The sequence below is a fragment of the Nanorana parkeri genome, unplaced genomic scaffold (assembly GCF_000935625.1).
Source record: "Nanorana parkeri isolate BGI_ZX_2015 unplaced genomic scaffold, ASM93562v1 scaffold654, whole genome shotgun sequence".
NCBI classification, from domain to species: Eukaryota; Metazoa; Chordata; class Amphibia; order Anura; family Dicroglossidae; genus Nanorana; species Nanorana parkeri.
This window is the reverse complement of record NW_017306922.1, coordinates 497,255-522,936: the sequence shown is the minus strand read 5'-3', so window position 1 is coordinate 522,936 and position 25,682 is coordinate 497,255. Positions and strand designations below refer to the sequence as shown.

Below are 25,682 nucleotides of genomic sequence, written 5' to 3'. Positions count from 1 at the left end.
CCCAAGTAAAGGAGACCGTCTCACTGTGGATACCACCGAGAACCTGCTGCACCAGAACGTGGAGATCACCCTTCAGGACTGCCATCACATCAAGGCGACCACTTCACTTCCCTGCATGGACTTTCCATCTCAACAGCAAGTATTACCAACTTAGACTGAAGACTGTTGAAGTGTTGTTGCTGCCACCTTGTGGGGAATTCATTTAAGTACGCTCCTACTGATGTCCATTAGAACTCTGTATATGCTCAGCCTGAAGCTGTTACCATCTGCAATTACTCACACTCTGTGATAAGGCCATCTCCTGTACAAATTGTAGTGGACTGTCGTATTCTCTCGCATACTAGGTTAAAACTACGTTCGACCTCCTAGTGAAGTAACTAAGGCGAACTACAAACCACACCACGGCCCAATGCCTTACAATTGAGCCGTGTATTACAGTTCAAACCACTCCCATTACTCCCACTATAGATGGCATATGATGTGTAAGAGGTTCCGTCTTCACTCCCTGTAATCAAAGTGTAATCGGGAACCTCCCACCTGAGCCATTTCAACTTAACCTCCGCAGCTGTGATCCTACACACCAAGTTACGCTTGTACGATTCATTACAGGCGGGTGCAATAGCTAGTTTGCTATTGGCTATTGCAAAGTGAAATAGCCAATAGGAATCTAGCTATGCATTCCTATACTGTTTTTTTCTTCTTTTTTTCTGACTGCCGGCGGCTCCAATGTCAGAAAAAAAAAAACCAGAGCAGGGAAAGTTCAATCGAGCAGAGTAAACCTTTCCGGAAGAAAGTGCTTCTCTCCCGGGGCGGCCGGGAGCCGCTATCTAATATCGGGAGACTCCTGGAGCGTCCGGGAAAGTTGGGATGTCTTTAGGCGACCCCTGGCAAATCGTCAATCGACCCCTGACGGGGTCACGACCCACAGGTTGAGAACCGCTGATCGAGATGATTAAAGTGCATCTTAGCCAATAAATAAAAATTTTATATTTTGTAGCTTACCATTCCTTAGATGAGGTGACTGTTTTAGTTAGCTTTTTCAGGCTTTTCCCCCCTTTTGTTTAACCTGATGATCCTGCCAGCAGCACACATCTTGTCCTATAGTGACAATGCTCATTTACCTTTCTGTATTAATGGAGGAGCAGTGTGTCACTCTAGGATGAGACTATCCACTCCTCTTCTCCATAGCAGAAAGGAGTTGTTTAGTCTACATAGATGAGCTCACATGATTCTAGCATGATCAACAGTTTTACGTTTTTTTTTTTACACTAATAGATATAACAAAATACTTTCAATGGTAAATTTACAAGACTAAAAGAGACCAAATAAAAGAAGTTCATTGTTAGGGTTTATATGCACTGCAAGAGTAGACCTCACTATATCTGCTCATTTCACATATTACTTATTTTAATTGACAGCATTGCAAAGACTGTGGGAAGTAGGTAAAATGTTTAACTCAAGTACAGATCCAATTGCCATAGTCCCCTGAGAGGTGTTAGAACCCAATAGGGAAGCTATATTTCAATTTGAATCATACATTTCTAGAACCCGTTTACGGTTAGTTAGGTGTATTTAGGATCACTGTCTTTCTTGAAATAGCCAAGCTCTTTTTAGCTTCAGCGTCTTTTCTGAATGTAGTATATTAGCCTCCAGGATATGTTGATACATACTAGAATCCATTCTTACCTATACACACACAATATTTTCACAGCCATATACCATAACAAATCCACCCCCATGCTTAACACTTGGGATAGTGTAAGATCATAGTGACTTAAATGACTACAAGAATACATGAGGATTTCAATGTGGCAATTCACTTATGCAATCAATGGAGAAACATCAACTGCTAGAAGCAGGCAGCACTTACGGAATCGATGGGGAAAAATCAGCTGCTAGAGGCAGTACCTGCATGAGTTTAGTCCCACTCATCCCACAATGGTCTCTGTTTCTAGAATGCATATCTAAGATAAATCCTGGTATGCCTGCCTTGTTCTCAGTCCTTCTCAGTCCAGTAGTAGATGAACTAGTGTACGGGCTGCCCTGCTTTTAGCAATTTGCGGTGCAGGAGAGCATTGCAATTATGGAGTACAAAAGATATTACAGCTATCACTGCAGACAGCCTATCAGATAGGCAGCTAGAAGGAGGAAAACATAACTATTCTTAGCTTAGACCTTGACATGAATTATCTTTATGTTTAGGAAATTGCCAACATATTCATAGCTCCGAGCAGCATGTAGATTAAACGCATAGTCATAGTGCCAATGTACAGCAGCAAAAAAAATGTTGTGGCTCTTGTAATTAACTGTTCCTGAAATATTTTTATTCCAGGTCTCCGAGGTACACATTATCTCAAACAGCGAACTGCTAAGATAACAGAGCACACGTGTTATGAATAACATATACGGCTCTCTGTTTAAATAGCCAAGGATAGAATCATTAAGTATATTCTGGAGAAAGAAGAAAATGGAAACAGGACATTGAAACAATGAGCAGTAGCCATATGCAATTTGCTGCAGGACAGGTATTTAAAGCTAATCTCCGGGCAAACAGCTAAATACACAGCTGAAATAGATATAATGGAGGTTTTTTCCATGCCAAATAATTTGCAGTCATAATATCTACACAGTCATGTCACACAGCACAGCCAGGTTGGTGACCTCTACTATTATTATGGCATAGAGTTTGATCACTGCCTTGTCATTGAAGGGTAGAACGAAAACTTTGATTTACCAAACAAAAGTGCACCGCTCTTACTTCTATTACATACAGTATGTTACACTATAAGTGTTATATGCAATAGTTATAAAGTGCAAACCATCCTTCCCAGGCTTGATCATAAGTATAGAGTATTTGTAGTGTTGGTAGTTTTAAAGGGTAAATGACACATCATGAAAAATAATCAGCTTACATGATCTGATCGTATATGATCTGAATATTGTTGCTGTTATGGTTTAACTAGAAATATAGTTGCTCTTTATTTACATTTATGCAGCCTGATCTTATTTGCTTAAAGCCAAACAATAAATTTGCACCTGCATATCTCTTTTAATGTTCCTCTCATTTTAATTTTTATATATCTAGTTAGTGCACATTAGGTGTTGAAAATAAAACCAATCACTGATTCTAGTGCAGGCTAGAAAATTAAAATTACAACCGTATTCAAGCTATTGATAACCCTAATCTTAACTTGACAGTATTTGCATTGATATGATCTAAATTTAACCCAAACCTCCCTCTCTCCCTCTAGAGCATGTTTCAACATTGCTTTTTTTCACCTTTTTTCCTGTAGTGAGAAACATTTTTATATTCCTACGTATCATCACCACGCTTGTAAAATTCTTGCAGGGTAGCTGCTGGGAGGAGGGGTCAGCTGAGTGCCCTATGTTACTTTCTATTGATGTAGGCATTCCCCCCAGAACCACATCTCCCATGAGCCCTTTCCCTACACAGTATACAGGCAGGATCTTGGGAGTCAAGGCAGTGGCATTGTTTTGTTCGAAGATTTACTAATGTTTGTATGCATTTGCATAGGGACAGAGAGGGTCGGGTAACAGCAGAGTTCTATAGTCCGACAGAAGAACTCACATAGGGCTGAAAACACTGCTTGGAATATCAGTCCAGTAGCGGCATCAATGTCAGCTGACTACAGAAAGTTAGGCACTCACTGTATTTCTGCCAGGAATACCAGATATCTTTTCTTGCTTTTTAAAGGGGTAAAACATGAGGAAATGTGTATGTATTGCAGATATGTTTTTTCTTTATTTTGAGCAATTTAATAAATTGTCTCTTGTTAGTGAAGAACAAGCAAGTAAATGTGTATGCAAAATAAGCCTCAATCTTTCTTCAAATTATGGTATAAGAATAATAAGTTAACCATATTGAAGAATTAACACAATCTAAGGGTACAGCAATAAAATGGTGATAACTTTACAACTGAGGGGTAATTTCACTATGGAGTCTCCCTGAAATATAAAAACCAATATGTGATTCTATCTAGCAAGGGCCAGCGATAACTGAAATCAGCCTTTCATAAGTAGGAACACTACAAATATTTCAGATATACTTTATATTCATAATGGGAATCTAATTCTGGTATTGGAATTACTACCCAGCTATCAGTTGTTTTAGATTTTTAGGTCATACAGATATTTTTTCATTTGTTCTGCAGGGTCTACTTATCAGATTTCACTCACCGTAAGAATATCATATTCTCCTGCTGCAGAAGACTTTTTGGAAGAAACCACTCCGGTTTTGGGTTCAATGAAGAACTTGCCATGCTCATCTCCATCCTCAATACTGTAAGAAATTTCTGCATTGGGACCGTCGTCCTTATCAACAGCAATAACTCTGTATATGGGATCCCTCTTGGTGTTTTTATCGCGATCAATTTTTTCACGCTCGGGAAGTTGGATCTTGTAAAATTTTTGGAGGAACTGAGGCTTGTTGTCATTTTCATCCAGCACCTTTACAATGACCCGGCACACAGTGGACTTTAGAGGGTATCCATTGTCTGTAATGATAACCTGTCACAAAGCAACACATATTTTGTTAAATCTCTTTAGGCAACTCTTGCAAAGAAAAGCAGAGGTATTAAACATTTCCAAAACACTCCTGAACAAAATGCTCATTTGAAAGTCTTCTTAAATGAATACATAGTTTGGAAAACAAGCACAGCATGAAATAACTCTTCAGGAAAGAACAGAATTTATTATTCTTACAAGCAGCTAAACATTTAATCACTTGCCGAAAAAGCAAACAAATCTGTATAGAGATTTAAGTGATTGGTTGTTCAAAAAGCCTTAATCTCTGAATATTTGTCACAGCCAGCTGATACTTGTCAGCGAAAGCTGCGTTTCGTCAGGTTCTGTTTGTAAAAAACAAAGGCATACGCTACTTCTTGTGTTTTGTCATTAGCAACTCAAACCCTGCCAATTGCTTGCCATTTGGTAACTGCCACTTCACATGAAATTGTAACACCAGCTGACAAAATGATACATTAAGGTTTAACATTACATGCCCATGAATGATGCTCATTTCTCACTGGGGTGAAAAGTTTGACTTTTTTTAAAAAAGAACCTGAAACACAGTCCAGGTAGATACTGATAAAGAAGGGGCAGTCTGGAGTAATTATGTGTTTCTAGGCATCATGAAACACCATGAAGGGTCAATATCTCTCTCTTTCAAAGTTTTTATTCGTTTTTTTAGTTTCGTATGTCTACAAATTCTGTTACATTAGAAGACATGTGCCACACAACATTCCATCTGGTGCTATTAAACATCAGATTGATATCCCCCTTATCTCTTCGAGCAACCTCCTAATAACCTCGATCACAATTTAACCATTTACTTTATTGCCTATCTACCTTAAAGGCAGATAAGCCCTTTCATTGCTTCCCAAAGCTAGTGGGTCACCTCATTAACTCATTATGTCAGCACATGACATTTCCCTATGTTGATTTTAAATGTATATCCCCCCGAAGGGGGGCAAGACACTAGACCTACAAATAATATTAATAGACCCAATAACAAAAGCATGAATAACAAAAAATAAAAATAAAATTATACAAAATTACAGACTCCCGAGCTCCAATCCAGCAAAACTGTGTTTAGCCTGGGCAAGATAATCATGCTCAACATGGGCTCGAGATTGCCTGCCTCAACCAAGATTCCCATACCGCTTCAAATTGAGCATATCTATCTTGCAGAATACTAGATAATTTCTCATGGATCATTATCCAATTTATTTTAGACAATACCAAAGAGAATGGAACAGTTTCGGTTTTCCAAGCCAGAGCAATTGAAGTCTTAACCGCTAGGAAAAATAAGGATAAGAATTTGCCCAGTGTTTTCGGGATCCCCGGGATTGGTCTATTTAATAAGAAGTACTGCGTGTCTCTCGGGACATGAATCCCGAGGATCCGGTACAGCAGGGGAAAAAGCTTATTCCATAAGGGACACAATTTTGGACAATGCCACCAAACATGAAGCATCGAGCCCTGTTGTTTACATCCTCTAAAACACAAAGAACTAGTTTCTGGGAACATAGATGCTAGCCTGGTCGGTACTAAATACCAACGGGAGACAACTTTATAGTTTGCCTCGAGTAGAGATGCATTAAGCAAGCCCAAGGTTAAACGAGTGGTAAATTGTTGCCACTCATCCATAGATAGTGGTGTACCTAATTCCGTTTCCCATGCAGTCATATATGCTAAGGTCAATATCTCTCACTGTAATAGTTGTTTAAATCTAGCTGCATTTTATTCTGATATGTGAAAAATAGAAACGGAGGCATGGAAAGAACATTGGTCTGTTTCCCCATCTACCTTTCTGTGTATAGTAAGAACGTCAAACCCTACATCTACTGTATTGGCAATGAGAAACTGTAAAAGCTAGACTGCTTTATGTTTTTTTTTTCTTTAGTGCTTATTAAAATGATTTTGTCTGCTTATTGATGACAAATTGATATATCAAGGAAGCTTTGTTCACAAGAATGAAAAAAATATACATTAATTTCACAGCTGACACATCAAAGCTGGTAATCATAAAGAAAAAAAGAAACACACAAGAGACATGTTTCCAAAACCACTGCACGGCTTAATTTTAACACTGCAAATATGTTTACAAATAATTTAAAATATATCTTAAGCCAAAACTTTTTTTCATTTTTGAAAAGAATAAGGAATGGTTAGAACTCCTGTATTTTTTTTCCTGCTATCTGTGTCCCATTGGGGAGGTACCCCTTCACATCCTGTCCCAAAGATGCAACAGGAAGCGAGAGGAATCTCTTCAAAATGTCCTCTTAGATAACGTGAAGGAAACACCCTCTTTCCCATTAAAATATTTCCCTTTTATTACTTCACTTTTAGCCCCACTGACAATGGTCACCTCACCATGACAACTTGAGAGCATAAAGGTCCCTATCGGGGCCACAAGTAGCAATAAAAAACTGATAGGGATTTCCAAAATGTTCACCGCTAAAAGTTTTGGCTCTAGATATACCTTAACACAAAATAGGTTGTCTTAAAAATAGTGCATTCTTGACTCAGTAACAAATGGAAAGGCTCACATAATTTCACAGAATCATCACTTCATTAAAATTAGCAGATTGTTGCACCAGAAATGTTATAAAAAGTTAATTAATTAGGCTGACAAACAGAAGCTCTACCTTGCATAGCAAACCCCCATGCTCATAACCTAAGAAATCGGATGAGTTTTCAGAAATATTCGGAATGCTGCAGTTTGGGCATCAAGACTTATAAATGTTGGTGCTATCAGGTGTTCACTACTTTGTTAACCAGCCAGTGTTCTCTGCGCCCTTCCTTGGTTTTTTGAATATTCACAATCCACAGGTTCTCCTCCTGTTTCCCAGGGCTGCACACACGCCTCTAAGCTAATTTGTTGCCCATCCGAGAGCGCTGTTTATATGTTTTTTCTTTTTTTGCTATCAGGTGGAAGCAATGCACCAAGATGAGTAATTGTTTTACAATTGTTCCTAGATTGGTTTAGAATGAAGTAAACAATAGGAAAATAACTGACAAGAAAAATTAAAGAAAGGTACAGGCAACCATAACAGCCAAATAGAACTTAGTGTCTTCTGATCTGACTTTAGTAAGCTGAAACCAAATTAGCTGCACTTTGGACATGATCCTGTTTTCTCTGCCTTGCCTTAGGGTCACTATAACAAAGGAACAAAAATAATATTTAATCATATGAAGACAGAATGTCCACCAGGAGGCTTGCACATACAGTAAATGGGTTTGTATTCTGATCCCATAAAAGAGCTCATATCTTAGCCACATGGTGCTTACATGTAAAGACCCTTGTTTAAAAGAGAACTTCTTCAAATGTAAGAGATCAATGTGATCCCAAATATGCTTGGTCAAGTTACAAAAAAGGTATGCAGTAACTATTAAACCACAGTCCATGCATTCCTATTAAATAAACATTAACATCTGCACTAATCCGAAAAGCATTGTGATACTTCCGTTAAAAATGTTGGACACCATCAGGAAGCGTATTTTTCCTGAAGTGTAAAAGATAATTGTTGTTCAAGGGTGTCATTTTATTTCTAAAAGTGGTACTTCTCTGCCTTATTGAAAAAGACAGTGATCAAAGCTCTTTATCTAATGATCTGATATAAGCAAATGATACACTATACCATGTAACTACTGGAACTCTTGACACTCCTTTGAAAATGTAAAATTTTCTGTTATTTTAACAAGATAAGATGGATGGACTGAAATTTTTTTTGCCTAATTTAAATCTCTATATCACTATTTCCATAAATAGTTTTTTTATTACTATTATTAATTAATTAAATCAATCAAATAAAGTACTGATATTAACTGGAAGATCATTGACCAGTGAGGACAAAAAAATATATAAAGAGATTTCCTTCTAGTAAACTACAGCTGGACAGAGAAATGGAAGAACTTTGTCCTAATTGAGGCCACCTTAGGAAGGAAGGAGGGTCTAGGCCTCAAAATCTTATACCACCTTATACTTGGTAAGATCTGAAAGGATACAGGACAGGTCTGCCAGCTCAGCAACACATGCCTCGAAGAGGTGGCAACAAGGAACACCCCTTGATAGAGAGGATGGAAAGACGAATATTCCTCCTAGGTTCAAAAGGCAGCTTTTGAAGTGCCAACAGAACCATACTCAAATCCCACAGCATCACAAGTGGTTGCACAGGAGAGCTACATGAGAAACACCCTTTCTGCTAAAAGTCTTTACCAACAACTGGGATACTAGCGGGCTTTGGAATAAGATTGCCAATGCAGAGATTTGCCCTTTGATGGTACTCAGGAACAAATATTGATCCAGGCCTGCTTTCAAAAAGGTAGGGATTTTTCTACTGGAAAATTTCCTGGATTGAATAGAAGCATTCTATTTGCAATACTAGACCTTGTGGGAGGTGGACTTCCTAGTCTTTAAGAGTGGGAATTAACGAGACCCCTGTCTCTCAGTACTTGGGCTTCAACAGCCATGCCGTTGAAGGCAGCAACTGTGAAGAGGGACTTGGAATAGGCGATCCAGCCCAGGGTGTGGTTGCCAGAAGTTTTATAAAGTCAGAGTATCACATCTGCTTGAGCTAGTTCGTAGCTATGAGAATCACCGTATTGTCCCCTATGACGATCTTGCAAAATAGACGAGAAAGGCATTAATCAGGCTGTACTGATCCCTTGGGGTCAGCAAAAGATCAACTACTTCTGCTAGAGTATCTCTGCACCTGGAGACAAAACTATCCAGTTTTTTGTTAAACCTTGAGGCCGGCAGGTCCGCATTCGGTGTCGCTCAGCTGCAATATAGGTCCTGAAACATTTCCAGACAAGGCTTTCACGTGCAGTTCTGCTCAGACTAGAATAATTTCTTAATCCTTTGCCAAAGCACGACTTCTGATTTAAGGCCTAGACTTATTCTGCTGGGGTAGATGAGTACTCTTACCACCAATTAAACCCTTTGATGGTTGATGTGTGGTCTGCTGTGACACTGTCCGACTGAATCCTAGTTAGATTACCATAGTCATTGAACTCTAGTCAGGTTTTCTAGCACTACAAGGACAACTATATTGCTCTGAGCTCAAGGATGTTTATCAGGAGACAAGATTCATACCGCATCCAAGTCCCTTGCACACTGACCTTCAGGCTGGTATCTTTTGTAAGGATGTTCAGAGACAATGGGAGGAGAAATTCTAATAATCCCAGGGCAGGCTTGCTGAGCCACTAAGCCAGAGATAATCTAGTTTTTGGTGTCAGGTGAGTCAGTATGTACAGCGATTGAACCAATGGGGTTGATTTACTAACCTAAACACACACACACACCAGGTGTGTGTGATTTTCACACAGCAAAACGTATTTATCAACCAAAAAGTCTCTAAAAGCATATTTCCACTAATGTCATATATGGAAAAATCATGCACATGATGCATATATAATGCTGCTTCACAGTTTAGACAAAAATGGTTAGCTCATGCATTTACATTCCTGCATTCATCAACGCAAGCAACATAACATAGAGCTAATTTACACCACATTACCTTGCAATTCATTGCAGGGCTTTGAACAACACACCTGCTGGGTGTGTACACACACTACAAAGGTGTTTCGATTCCTCCCATAGATCATGCTGGGAGGGAACACACTACAGAGGTGTATACACGTTCGTGGTGTGTTTAAAAGGTTAGTAAATCAACCCCAATGTGTCATACACTGACAAAATGTTGTGTTGTAGGGGTTTGGATTGGAATCGGGCAAATGGAACTGCCTCAATAGAGGCTACCGTCAAGCCCAAGGGTTTCATGCAGAGGTGCAGAGTTGTATGGCTCCTGAAATGTATACTCCAAGTCTGGTAGCGGTGAGTTAGATGTTTCTTGGGTGCAACAAATTATTATTTTCATAATCGATTCGTTGGCTGATTATTTTTCAATTAATCAGATAAACAAGTGAAATAAAAAACATCCTTCATTTAAAATAAAATACACAAATGGAGTGTTACAAACAAAGTTTACTTCAGAATAAATCTGCAGGCATAATTTTCTGCAATTGCACCTCACTGGAACAGTGCTGTAGCGTGCGTTCCAGTGCAGACGATCACACTGTGAGGCGGGGTTGGGGTGCAATTGAAATGAATAGCACTGCAACGCACCTCCCGCAGCAGAATTTGTCAGGCCATAACTGAAAAATACTTTTTTTCCACCTTTTATTTATTTTTTTTTACATAATTGTATTGTAAGCACATGGCACTTGAATAGCTTAAGCCAGGGAATGACAGCTGCCGGTGGCAAGATTCCGCAGACAGCAGCTGAATGTAATACAGCAGGCCATTTCAAATTGCAATAGCCAATAGCAGGATGGCTTTTGCACCCGCCTTCTGCTTGTTGTGCCTTCCTTCCAATGTGGAGGGGAGAGCTGGGGGATCCAACCAACTAGTCGATAATGAGAATAGTTGACAACTATTCTCAATACCGATTATTATCGACTAGTTGGTTGCAGCCCTAGATGTTTCTCCTGGGGGAGGAAAATTCTGACTTGAGCTGTGTCTAGAATACGACCCAGATACTCCAAGTGATGTGTTGGTTCAAGCACAATTTTTTTACAGGTTTAGGATTCAACCAAACATTTTTAGGATCTGGGCTGTCTGCATCAGATTGTTGGAGAGTTTGAGCGGATTTTCCCTCAACAGAATAAAGTGGGAGCAGCCTTTCATTATGAAGAGAATATGTCTGAAGGTTTTAGGGATGTAAAGGCCCAAGGTTTTTGATTACAGAGGGCCTTGGTTTGGGTATGGCCTTGAAGTGTGAAGCCTGAAGAAACAAAATTAACTCTTCTTGGCTTAAGAGATGGAAGCGTTCCCTATTTGAGGCCTAGATTACTTCTGCTGGAGCAGATGAGTATGCTTACCACTAGTGAAACCCTTTATAAAGTTATCTGTAAAAGCACAAAAGAAACATTCACCAAAAACATGCACAGCCAGCATTTTTTATACTGTTGTTCTGCATTTTATCCAAAGAGTTCTCTGCATTTTCACAGACAGGGGACTCATTTGGAAAATTAACCCGAATAATATCAAATAACTCATCTATGTTGTACATTTGAGCTGCAGACAGACACAAGCTCCAAATGCTCTACAACTACATGATCAGTAAGGATAGTAGCTGGATCCTAAGACCCAAGTTTAGTTCAACACCTTAAGGTTTGACAAATATTACAACCATGGCAGGTTATAAAGCAGAGCCTGCTAGCAAAAATAAAGATTCGGGAAGGGCTTTCAAATGTTTGTCAGTGTGATCCATAAACACTGGTGCATCCTCAATAGGTACAGGCAGTGTTTTATTTGCGCAGGATATTGCCAGGTCACAGAGGATACAGCGCACTTCATAATAAAATTCTTCTGAAATTAATATAGGGCTGTAAAGTGTTTAGGAGGAGTGAATCATTTATCAGAAGTTTTCCAATCTCTGTACAGAACAGATTCAAGTTAGGGGTATACTGGAAATGTTTTAACTCGGGGATCCCCGACTAGTAACAGCACTAGTACAAGCAGCAGGCTGTTGCATTTTCAAATTGGCTTGCACCCTGTCAATAAGAACCAATATGGTATGATAGCCAACTGCAGCTTCCAAGGACAAACTCATCCAAAAAGGCTTTATATAAGTCTTCAGACAGACCATCCATAGCAGCAGGCTCAGAGGCTATTATAGCTGCCAGAATGTCAGAATAATGATTCTGGAGGAAAGGAGTAGAACAACGCTTACAGCCTTTACAACCCCAATTCCAAAAAAGTTGGGACACTATGTAAAACAGATTGCAGTGATTTGCAAATCTTATAAACCCATATTTTATTCACAATAGAAAACATATCACATTTTTAAACTGAGAAAATGTACGTTCGTTTAAGAAAAAAATAAGATAATTTGGAAACTGATGGCAGCATCACATCTCCAAAAAAATTGGGACAGGGCAACAAAAAGCTGTCAAAGTAAGTGATATTAACACCTGTAGGTGGCAATACCATCCAACTGTCTCTGAATAAATGTATCCCGTGTCCCTTAATGTTCAAGAAATAAATGATCATCATAAAGATCATATACAATGCTGAATGATGGAGAAAAAGAAGAGCAGATAATCCTGCCTTAGCATAAGTGCTGATGTGCTTAAAATACATATTACTAAATGTAGATCTATGATCCCTCCTCATTTGGGTGCTTCTCCCCTGTATGCCGGTAAACAGATGGAACAGAGGCTAAAAACCTGTATATGAGATGTAACAAACACTTGTGCCTCATAAGCTGATTCCTCTATGAAAAGTCTTAATGTGTCACAACTAAATCAAATAAGACCAAAAATATGCCAGTTTTATTTCATGAAACATGACAACAGAAATTGGTATAGAACATTGCCACAGCATAGAGTGTGACAGTGTTTGAAGATTTTTCCATTAGAGGAAGGTATTCTGGAACGGTGAGTTCATATCGCTAAACCACAGAGCAGTAGCGGATCGAATTTTCTTGTAAACAAGGGAAAAGCACACTAGTCCATCTGGTCAACATTTCAATATTAAATTAATTTGCCAGATGCACACAACACTTGGCTGCTGCGGCTCCCCCATTCTAAATACCAATGTGTTTCTGGGTTCCTTCCCAAACTATTTTCAAGCTTGCCTCCATTAAACAGACAAATAGGAACAGGACCATTAAACCATTAAAGCCTGCATTACACTGTATAACCATACTTTATGGTGCCTTTGCTATAACATTGAGCTGGCAATAAACAGAGCTGAGCTACTAAGACAGCTGGGGGTGACATAAAATAAAAGTAATGAAAAAAAAAGCAATTATAAGCCGTGGAAATATTCCTCGCCACATTAACCCCAAACAGGACAACACAGGAAATCCTGTAAACCAATATGAAATATAACATTCATCACACTCCCGAAATCTTTAAATAAAAATTACATCTGGACAGCCGCTGACAGAAAAGAGATTAAACCATAACTAAAAAACCCAATTATCACTATTTGCCAAGGTCCATTTTGAAACACAAAAGTGTTTCTGACAGTGTGCTGTGTGTGTCAATCCTTTCATAAAAAGCCATTTTTAGCTCAAAGTTCCAGGAATTGAAAACATTTTTATAGTCATTAAGACTCTGATCAGTCTAGCATTATTTGCTCCCTGCATCCTGTATTCTTGCTTAGTAACAGAAAAGTAACTAGGTGAAGCCGAGAAGAAATGCACACAGAAGGTATGAATGAAAGTGCTACTTTCCTACAATTCTCCCTCGGCCTCAGAATTTGTAGATTTTCTCCTCTATGACTGCCAGCTGTGATGATCCACTTTTGATTTTCATATAGAGATACATGATCTCTTCTTTGTGAAGCAAAAGAGAAATGGAAGGAAACATTCCCATATACACAAGCCTTTGTAAGACTGCAGACTTTTATTTTTTCCCACTTACAAAGCTGGCTTTTACTGTTTGCAACTTGAAATTGATATTCTCCAGCTTGACTTTGTCAGTAGTACGGTATCTACAGATCCTTGCCTGCTTTCCCAGATCCTGACCTCAATGCCTGGCATGTTTAAATCATTAACCATGTTCTGCAATAACTGTAGTAAGATGGAAAAATAATAGACAGTTCTGGAAGTGAAGGGACAAAAATAATTTTTCCATTCTGTCTTTACTGCTCTCACCTGTCATTGTAAGACTAAGGGGTTGATTTACTAACCTTATAAACACACCACGAACATGTATACACCTCTGTAGTGTGTTCCCTCCCAGCATGATCTATGGGTGGAATCTAAACACCTTTGTAGTGTGTACACACCCAGCAGGTGTGTTGTGCAAAGCCAAGCATGAATTGCAAGGTGATGTTGTGTAAATTAGCTCTATGTTGTGTTGCTTGCGTTGATGAATGCAGGAATGTAAATGCATGAGCTAACCATTTTTGTCTAAACTGTGGAGCAGCATTATATATGCATCATGTGCATGATTTTTCCATATATGGCATTAGTGGAAATATGCTTTTAGAGACTTTTTGGTTGATAAATACGTTTTGCTGTGTGAAAATCACACGCACCTGGTGTGTGCGTGTGTTTAGGTTAGTAAATCAACCCCCAAGTGTCTTTGGTTTAAGGAGGCTCTACTGTTCTTCAATCTAGAAAATCAGTAGAATTGTCTTAACAATAAAGAAAGTGTGAGCACACAAACATGTGAATGTAAATTTAACACCAACAGTACTAACATTATGGATGAATGTCTAACTGCACTTTAACTAAAAGTGATATATTTGTAACTGTCCCAGCAAATTCTACAACGCTTACAGCCTTTACAACCCCAATTCCAAAAAAGTTGGGACACTATGTAAAACAGATTGCAGTGATTTGCAAATCTTATAAACCCATATTTTATTCACAATAGAAAACATATCACATTTTTAAACTGAGAAAATGTACGTTCGTTTAAGAAAAAAATAAGATAATTTGGAAACTGATGGCAGCATCACATCTCCAAAAAAATTGGGACAGGGCAACAAAAAGCTGTCAAAGTAAGTGATATTAACACCTGTAGGTGGCAATACCATCCAACTGTCTCTGAATAAATGTATCCCGTGTCCCTTAATGTTCAAGAAATAAATGATCATCATAAAGATCATATACAATGCTGAATGATGGAGAAAAAGAAGAGCAGATAATCCTGCCTTAGCATAAGTGCTGATGTGCTTAAAATACATATTACTAAATGTAGATCTATGATCCCTCCTCATTTGGGTGCTTCTCCCCTGTATGCCGGTAAACAGATGGAACAGAGGCTAAAAACCTGTATATGAGATGTAACAAACACTTGTGCCTCATAAGCTGATTCCTCTATGAAAAGTCTTAATGTGTCACAACTAAATCAAATAAGACCAAAAATATGCCAGTTTTATTTCATGAAACATGACAACAGAAATTGGTATAGAACATTGCCACAGCATAGAGTGTGACAGTGTTTGAAGATTTTTCCATTAGAGGAAGGTATTCTGGAACGGTGAGTTCATATCGCTAAACCACAGAGCAGTAGCGGATCGAATTTTCTTGTAAACAAGGGAAAAGCACACTAGTCCATCTGGTCAACATTTCAATATTAAATTAATTTGCCAGATGCACACAACACTTGGCTGCTGCGGCTCCCCCATTCTAAATACCAATGTGTTTCTGGGTTCCTTCCCAAACTATTTTCAAGCTTGCCTCCATTAAACAGACAAATAGGAACAGGACCATTAAACCATTAAAGCCTGCATTACACTGTATAACCATACTTTATGGTGCCTTTGCTATAACATTGAGCTGGCAATAAACAGAGCTGAGCTACTAAGACAGCTGGGGGTGACATAAAATAAAAGTAATGAAAAAAAAAGCAATTATAAGCCGTGGAAATATTCCTCGCCACATTAACCCCAAACAGGACAACACAGGAAATCCTGTAAACCAATATGAAATATAACATTCATCACACTCCCGAAATCTTTAAATAAAAATTACATCTGGACAGCCGCTGACAGAAAAGAGATTAAACCATAACTAAAAAACCCAATTATCACTATTTGCCAAGGTCCATTTTGAAACACAAAAGTGTTTCTGACAGTGTGCTGTGTGTGTCAATCCTTTCATAAAAAGCCATTTTTAGCTCAAAGTTCCAGGAATTGAAAACATTTTTATAGTCATTAAGACTCTGATCAGTCTAGCATTATTTGCTCCCTGCATCCTGTATTCTTGCTTAGTAACAGAAAAGTAACTAGGTGAAGCCGAGAAGAAATGCACACAGAAGGTATGAATGAAAGTGCTACTTTCCTACAATTCTCCCTCGGCCTCAGAATTTGTAGATTTTCTCCTCTATGACTGCCAGCTGTGATGATCCACTTTTGATTTTCATATAGAGATACATGATCTCTTCTTTGTGAAGCAAAAGAGAAATGGAAGGAAACATTCCCATATACACAAGCCTTTGTAAGACTGCAGACTTTTATTTTTTCCCACTTACAAAGCTGGCTTTTACTGTTTGCAACTTGAAATTGATATTCTCCAGCTTGACTTTGTCAGTAGTACGGTATCTACAGATCCTTGCCTGCTTTCCCAGATCCTGACCTCAATGCCTGGCATGTTTAAATCATTAACCATGTTCTGCAATAACTGTAGTAAGATGGAAAAATAATAGACAGTTCTGGAAGTGAAGGGACAAAAATAATTTTTCCATTCTGTCTTTACTGCTCTCACCTGTCATTGTAAGACTAAGGGGTTGATTTACTAACCTTATAAACACACCACGAACATGTATACACCTCTGTAGTGTGTTCCCTCCCAGCATGATCTATGGGTGGAATCTAAACACCTTTGTAGTGTGTACACACCCAGCAGGTGTGTTGTGCAAAGCCAAGCATGAATTGCAAGGTGATGTTGTGTAAATTAGCTCTATGTTGTGTTGCTTGCGTTGATGAATGCAGGAATGTAAATGCATGAGCTAACCATTTTTGTCTAAACTGTGGAGCAGCATTATATATGCATCATGTGCATGATTTTTCCATATATGGCATTAGTGGAAATATGCTTTTAGAGACTTTTTGGTTGATAAATACGTTTTGCTGTGTGAAAATCACACGCACCTGGTGTGTGCGTGTGTTTAGGTTAGTAAATCAACCCCCAAGTGTCTTTGGTTTAAGGAGGCTCTACTGTTCTTCAATCTAGAAAATCAGTAGAATTGTCTTAACAATAAAGAAAGTGTGAGCACACAAACATGTGAATGTAAATTTAACACCAACAGTACTAACATTATGGATGAATGTCTAACTGCACTTTAACTAAAAGTGATATATTTGTAACTGTCCCAGCAAATTCAAAAAATATGAATATAATGGTTATCTTTTCCTAAGATAAGTCCAATTGCCAATAATACTACCTGCAGCCTCGTGACTCTGAGCACTTCCTGCTGTGTTCTGAAAAATCTGTTCCCAAGAAAAGCATTGCTTATTCAGCTCAATGCAGAGGAGGCATTCTGTCTCCAAACACCTTTATCTAGTGGTGGCCAGGAACAGCTTGTTTACAGCAAACATGGATGAATCCCCAGGGCCAGGTCATGTTGCTAGAGGCAGGATTTATCTTTGAAGGGAAGCCATCATAATGACACTTTTAATGAGCTACATGGACATGCTTAACAGTAGTATTTTATAGTAAATAAATGTATATTTTTTCAATAAGTACCTCAAGAATATGTTCTGATTGTTGTTCACGGTCAAGCTTTCTTGATGTAGTTGTTATGAGACCTAGAAAGAAAAAGATATTTTAAGTCAGGATATTAAAAAAAAAAGTGTATGGAGCATGCATTAGCAATAACCTTCCTACATAATAAAGCTTTCATTTGTACAACACATGGAAAAATGTAGCATACAGAAATAAACCAAATTCTTAGTTTCAGTGGCTTATTTTAACCACATAGTGAAAATAGGGGAATTTTTTTTGTGGTGAAAACTAGCTAGAAAATTTGACTAATCCAGGAGGAGTCAATTTCCCAGCACAGTGTCCTCCTCCTATACACGTTATATACCTCTCCTTATCTAGAATTGTCTAACTACTCTCTGTGCTGGCCAAGCTCCTCAGCCTCTCCCCTCACTTTCCTACATAACCGTTTATATAGCAACCAGGGAAGAAGCACTTAAGTGACAGCTCTGAGCCTGTTGGGACAGCCAACATCACATCCAAGATGGCAATATCCAGCAGCAGTCTCAGGGCTTCTCAATGCTGTTAAAAGGGAGGCTTTTACAGATAATAAAAAGGGACATATAATCTCACAGGAAGATTTTTGTTGAAAATAACAGTCTGGCAACAGGGTCTCTATAGTTACTCATTAGGATCATAGAACAAATTATTCAAACATGTGATGAACTTCACACCTTCTCTTATGTTAATAATAAAGTCACGGTATATTTAAATATAAATTAGGATGATATACATATATATTAACAGACATTTTGAGTTTAATTCCGGTGTATTGCCCTTTATCAAGAAAGGATAAACATAACCTACAATGTAAAATTGCATGTCACTTAGAATTATTTTAACAGCACTTAAATGGCCAACTGGGGTTCTCACTAGACATGGCACATTTATTAATAGAGCTGACACAAACAACAGTAAGTACAGAGACTGAACAAATCAACACTAAACACAAAGTTTACCTCCAGGGAACATTTCCCTGAATATTATTTGGACCACTGTGTTCTAAAGGCAGGTAGAGCAGTAATTGCTCACTGTTGTTCTCAACTAAATATCCATTCATGAAAACCCAGGCAAGAGTGGCTTGCTTGGCGGTTTAGATGCCTAACCCATGGGGAGTAAATAAGCGATACTGGCAATGGAACAAGGATGATATGAAGCAAATTAAACAGGGTGACGACTGAGAAAGGGAGAAAGCACAGAGCAAATGCTGAGCCAAGGTTTGCTGTTAATTTTATTATTTCACCTGCCCACACTGTAGCTAGTATTAAAATAAGTCAACCCAAATAGCATTTCTGCTAAATCACTTGATTCTATGAGTCTTGGCAGCGGGTCTTAGTTCTTATAGTCTGCATAGAATGTATTGTTATACGCTTCTGTTGGAAAGTGCAGCATTTGTTGATGAATTTTGAGGTCTTTGTGTCATAAAGAGAAAATATCACCAGAGCCAGCAGCCCAAAAGCTTTGCAGCTCAGTAAGATTTAAGTAGTGTTATTTAATACGAATATGAATGCGTATTCCTCTGGTAATAATACTGTGGTAACAATTCAAACAAGATACATTCTCAATGGTTTTACTCTTAGGCACCTGGCACCATTTGAGATGCTATAAATACTATAAAAAAATATATAAAAGCTATATTTGGCTAGCTGGTCTAATAGCCGTGGACTAAAAAGACAAGGAATCAACCATATTTAAAGTGATATTACAGTCAAAAGGATGTTAGGCTATTTCTAATGCAGATTAAATCTCTTACAAAGGATGCTGTTCCTTGAAGTATAAAATAGTTAGTTTCCTGAAAAAGCAGTGGGTCCTGATATCCTGTTTTAGAGTGGCTCCTTTCTCTTGCAGGGTCCTATGGAGCCACTCTTGTGTGTGCTAGTAAGCTGTGTGCGTCTCTAAGGCAAGCTATTTCCCTGCTCCCCGGTCTTCCCTCCTCCCTTCTTCAAGCTAGAAAGTTGCTGTAGGTTGCTCTATACCTTGTGATCTTGTACTGGACAGGAAGTTCAGGGAAGCTAAGCTGAGAGAGTTGGAGCCAGATGTATGAAATCATGGTGATTGTAAAGGTGCCCATACACTGTACGATTATCATACGAGAATCGCGGGAAATCCCGCAATCGTGCGATAATCGTACAGTGTATAGAAGGCGTGTGACCGTTTCTACTGTGCGGTCACCCGTCTTCAGTCGAACAAGCAGGCTTGAAAACCCGCCTAGAATCGTACGGGTTAATGGCCTGCTTGTTCGATAACTGCCGAATGGGTCGGTGTGCGCACGCGCACACTGCCCGTTTGCAGTGATCAGAAGCCCGCCCCTCATTGCGGTCATCGCAAGTATGATCTGCCTGTCCAAGATGGGCAGATCGTACGAGCTTTTAATAAGCTTACGATCATTGCAAGACAAAAGTATTGCGATGGTCGTAAGGTGTATGGGCACCTTTAGTGTTTAGGCAAATGTAAAGAAATACTTTTCTGGCCAATATATATGTGTTTAATCTGAATTCGTTATTGAAAAAAGGTTTGACCGTTTAATGCTACTTTAATGTTCAAATATGATTAAAGGCTAAACCAGCTAAAACATTTCCCAACATTTATCCAGGACAGAACATCACTTTTCAAGCTTATACTGGCTGTGCCCATTAGGTGAGAATAGGAATTAGGTTTCCTGTAGTACTTCATGCCCCTTACCCTACCAGTTTGTTCCCATGTCCCCAGAACCAGGAGTTGCCATTGTACATTTCACCAGTTGATTAAAACAGGTATTACAATGTCAGTATTCATATATAATAAGGATCTCAGAAAACCATTACATGTGAGAGGTCAGATTAAGCTTTACACAATTCTGATTTAGGACTGTCAAACCCATTTAAATATACAATATCACATTCTTCCCATTCTCTCCCATTCTACAGGCTTATTTAATACTTCAGAGCTATACACAAAAGGGTGAAAAGTTTGGAGAAGGCAGGGGAACAATCTAGGACAGCATAGCTGATTTGGAAGAATTGTCCAATTCATCTCACTTTCCAGTTTAGCTATGTTGTCCTATATTGTTCACTTCTCCTGCCTTCTCCAAACTCTTCACCCTTTTGTGAATAACCTTGTTAGTCATTAACATGACTTTCCATTCGACTAACAGGTGCATGTTTGCTAAAATGTAATTAGTTCTATCCAGATCATTTGTGGGTCAGGCTACAGTGGCGCAATTAAACTTGGGGTCTTATCTATTAAAAATGTTTAGCATTTACCACTATAAATCAAGCACATTACAAACTTACATAAAAACAGTTTTAACTTTCTGTTAAAGTTTGTACATTTAAAGCTTTTGTATTATTTTATTTCTGAAGAACATCATATAACTAATTTTTCCTTCTCTGCTAGGATGAAAGAATGCCAAGGCCTGCCAACAAGACAGCATAATCCTGGGAATCTCCCAATTCCCATGGTAGAGGAGAAAAAATAGAAGGGAAAAGAATCCTGGGAAAGAACAGTTAAGAAGTGGGGAACTAGAAGTTAGCTCACCCTGTGGGCATAAATCATTTTAACGATTCCTTACAGAGAGCAACTAGTCACAATGTATTCGCTATGGGCATAAAAATCTGTGATGAAAATGAGGACAGAATGCAAACTCCAAACGGTGAACAAAAGGACTCACACCAAAAGCACAGAAACTATTGACACCATCCAAAAAAATGGTTGAATAAAAAAAGCAGCCAGGCTAATGGGGTAGTCTTTTGTTCAGGCAATTACAGTCTTCCTGATGCATCTATTGCCTTTAAAAATTAATAGATCTGAAATCTGACAGGATCTGAATTAAACTCCTAAATCTCAAACCAAAATAAACAAGTAAATAAAAGTCAGTAAGATAAGACAACATAATCCGTAAGCAATTTGCATTAAATCTTTTTTTTATTTATTATGTAATTTATTATATTTTCTGTATTCAACTATGTTCTATTTTGTCACTGCATTATTTAATTAAAATAATGCAAAACCATTAAGGGACCAGTACAAAAAAACGACAGGTTTTCTAATATAATCTTGCTATGAATAGCACTTACAGACATATGTAAGATTTTAAAGTGACACTGTCACAATGCAAAAAATACCCAGTAAATCCATACCTGTAAAAAAAAAAAAACCGGTAAATACGTACATTTTCCACTGCCTGTGCAACTGAAACCAGATTCAATGCTGCAAAATGGTCCCCTGAAGTCCTCTGTAAAAGCATCACTTCAGGGAAAGTTTTGATTTTCTGGGTCCCTAGGAGCCTTTACCGATTCCTCCTAAAGACCTCCACTCTTTACAAGGGACAGTGGTGATGTGGGGGTTGGCAGGAGAAGCCACTGAGAGTTGTGAAGGACCTAGGAGATCAACTGTCCCAGAAGTATCCATTTATTTGTTGACATTGGGTGATGGCTGTGCTGGATATATTTTGGTATAGCAAAAGGGCCTCTTTAAGAAGGTTATCAGAGCTGAATAAATCTGCCATCATGTGTTTATGGGGGCACTTTTCTTTTATAATATTTGGGAAACAAATGACCCATGGAACAGGTGGGTCCAAGAGCAAAAGAAAAATAAGAAGACTGGGGGAACACCGTAGCTCAGGCTATCTTGCTTGGAAGCTATAGTTCACCAGATTCAATTACCACCAAGTAGAATGCCTTTGCAAATTCTACCTGTTTTTGCATAGGCTTCCTCCCACCATCCACAAACAATGGGAGGTTTATTGGTTTCCACACAACTGCTATGGTATGTAGGGGTGTATTTACTATAATGGCACTTGATGGCTAGTGCCTAGGGTACAGGGTAGACGGGAGCAGAACTAAGCATCAAAGTTTACAAATCTGGCCACCGCTGAATATTTGTGGCTAAATTCAGAAATCTAACTACAGGGGGAAGGAGGTACAAGAGATGGTAATGCTGAATTCCAGGATAGTATAACAATCTCCCCAATCATTATTCCAATTACTCAAGCTCCTTTGCTAGAATAAAAAATGAGAATGTACATTATTCCACACATTGCACATATTATTTTTGTAAATTCACCTTTTAAAAGTGTGTGGCGTCATCTTTATATACAAGAACAAGCAGTTATGCGTCCAGGAAGTGCATTTATTACTTCCTGTTATTGTTACTATCAGCTGTTTGAGACTACAATTGTGGGTGGTTTTGTGGTGGATTAATAGTGTGCCAGTCACAAACTTTTGTCCATATCACTGCACTTTCCTCTGCTGTCCCAACTTATTATTTAAAATATCCCAATATATTTCAGCAGACATTTTTATTTCATAAAAATTGGGGCATAAATAGCATATACACATATATACAGTCCGACAAATCCACCCACAACTGGAGAAATCAGGCCCACCACAATTTCCACCTCACACATCCAAAAAGCAGCTTACAAGATATAGTGAACTCACTAAGTATACAGAGCTCAGAAAGAGCTTAATAAACCACCCCAGATGGTGCTCTTTGGATCCTTTAGAGATCTCCTTCCAAAGGAATCAACTGACATCTTTTTAGTCAGCTCCTCCGTCAACTTGTCTTAAATGGGAGGATCACAGGAAACATGGGCGCCCTTACTCAAGCATTATGTGTGCCTTGGGAGCGAGGTCTGTGAACGGTGCTAGGTGTTTGTTTTTTCTTTTAAAGTGCTTCCAAAACTCTGAATACTTCCATGTAGGCATGGATGGGTTTGGAAGACCAAGAGTCTTCTGGCCAGTCAATCATATGATACAAAGTAAATGGGTAGGTCAGACCGGGAGTTTGAGACAATCGGTTCACCCACCACAGTGAGTAGCGATGTAATTACATTGTTGCTCACTATTGTTAGGACTACACAGGGGATGCGAGTGGGCATAGTGGCCATCTATTGTACTAAAAGAAAATAAAGGTGACAGAGCCCTGATTCAAATTAATTCAGGTTGGGATTACTGAGTGGGTGGATAAGTGTATACCAAAACAAAAAGATTGCAAAAGGAAAGAAATTGTCATTTCTAAAAATCAAATAACATCTCTGCCCAGAGTTCAGCTTTAAGAGGATTCAGAAGCTCATTATGTCTTAAAAAAATGAAACCATCTCTCCTATCTTTTGTTCTGTAAAAGTTAAAGTAATTCTAATTAAAACTCAGACAGCATTCTTTCTTCAAAAGCTCATTCTATCAAAAGGCTTTACTAAAACTGTATTATCAGTAGGCTTTGTTCCAAGTTCTCTCTGTGAACTACAGAACAAGTCATCCCTAAATTATGGAGATGAAGTGAGGGAAAGGTGTTTTGTAGGCCTAACACTTCATGTTGTAGAGTGACAATAATTTTTTTTTCATGAATACAGTACAGTGAGTACCCACTAGGACAGGATGTGTCGTAAAAGAGAACTATGGGCCAACCTTTTTTGACCATAGTTCTCTTTAGGGTCACAGGAGGACATTTATTATGTTCTCCTGTGGCCCAAAACTAAGCATATAGCGGGCTATTGCTTTTATAGAGCCAGAACCCGCTGTGCCTGTTCCCTCCCCAACCGTCCATCCAGTCAGTGCTGGAGGAATAGAGAGGGGAGGGTGCAATCTCTGTGGGGAGAAGATTGGGAACTGAGCAATCAGCGGTATGTGATCACTCAGTTCTTGATCTATAGAGCCGACATGTGACAGCTGTAGTGTCACATGTTGGTTCTAATTATGGGGATGAGTGTATTCCACTCTGCCCATAATTCTCCATTAATTGCATGATCACCAGCTGAAAATAAAGGAAAAGAAGCCTGAAAAAGACCAATGCAGCCACCACATCTATGGACCGGTAATCCGCAATATATTACATATTTGTTCTTGGGCTTACAGATGCTGTAATCACAACAAGGGCTCATCCACACGGCGTGCTGTGAAGGTCTAAAACCTCCTGCACAAATAATAGCACTATATGACCTTTTCCAGTGATGTTAATGTGAATATTTAAGATGTACTTTGTGAAATAAACTCAGATGGAAAACGCGTCTGACAGCGGGGAACCAAGAATTGAAAAAAAAAATAACATCACTTTTAATTTTCCTTTCCTCATTTGCTAAATATTTGATTACATGGTAGATGCTGCAGTGAGTCCAATACATAGTAATGAGGAATCCAATTATGTTTGCATATAACCTGGCCTCAAAATAAACAGCTTTAGTCTGTAATTGGTTTTAGCTTTGGAAGAAACTGTAGATCTGAAATTGGCCAAGTGTGTGCTGTTAATATCAGGGCTCTTTGAGGACAGACTAAACCACTTTAGACTTGATAACACCTTGCCTTAATTTGAGACCAGGTGGTAATGCAGCGCTCAGCCCCGGCAATCTGGATTTGCTGCAGCAGAAGACTATCATGAAGCAATCTATTTTATGTTTTGGCAACAAGTGTATCAGATATAAGATATAAGACATGCAGTGGCTCAGCATTCCATTAAAATAAATGTACCAGCTCGGTAAATACTGTTTAAAAGGGAGTGTACAGTCTTTTCAATTATGTTTTTAACATACTTGCGTAAAAGAGATATATAAGAGTATATAAACAATATACTGTAAACTCCCCATTATCCGGCACTCAAGCAACCAGAAGAACAACAAAAAATCGAGGACATATGCCCTCAATTTTTTTTTGCCAGTTGCTTGATAGTCATGTGCACACTAAAAATTTTTTGTTAGAAAGTTAATTTATTTAGGTGCCAAATTCTCTGTTTACATCTTGCTGTAGCCGACGGCTAGATTCTGCAGCCGGCAGGGCAGGGGACTGTAAACAATGGGCAGTGGGCGTGTGCAATAGCCAGCCTGCTATTGGCTATGGCAATTCAAAATAGGCAATAGCAGAACCTAATGGGTGAGGGAAGGGGTGTTGCTTGAGAGTTAATAGTAACTCTCAAGCAACCAGAAACTACAGTTATCCAGCAACCACTAATGCCCATGGGTGT

General features: G+C 38.7%; 1 protein-coding gene across 3 annotated transcripts in view; it reads right to left on the bottom strand.

Annotated features, from left to right (window-relative positions):
- The window catches only part of FAT1 (FAT atypical cadherin 1), a 186,860-nt gene that overhangs the window by 101,594 nt on the left and 59,584 nt on the right, over positions 1–25,682 (bottom strand). For all 3 annotated transcript variants that reach the window (XM_018563332.1, XM_018563329.1, XM_018563331.1), the window contains exons 3-4: positions 17,736–17,797; positions 4,198–4,527 (exon numbers count right to left, since the gene is read on the bottom strand). In XM_018563332.1, coding sequence (XP_018418834.1) covers positions 4,198–4,527; positions 17,736–17,797 — 392 coding nt within the window. The remainder of the gene's footprint in view (positions 1–4,197; positions 4,528–17,735; positions 17,798–25,682) is intronic.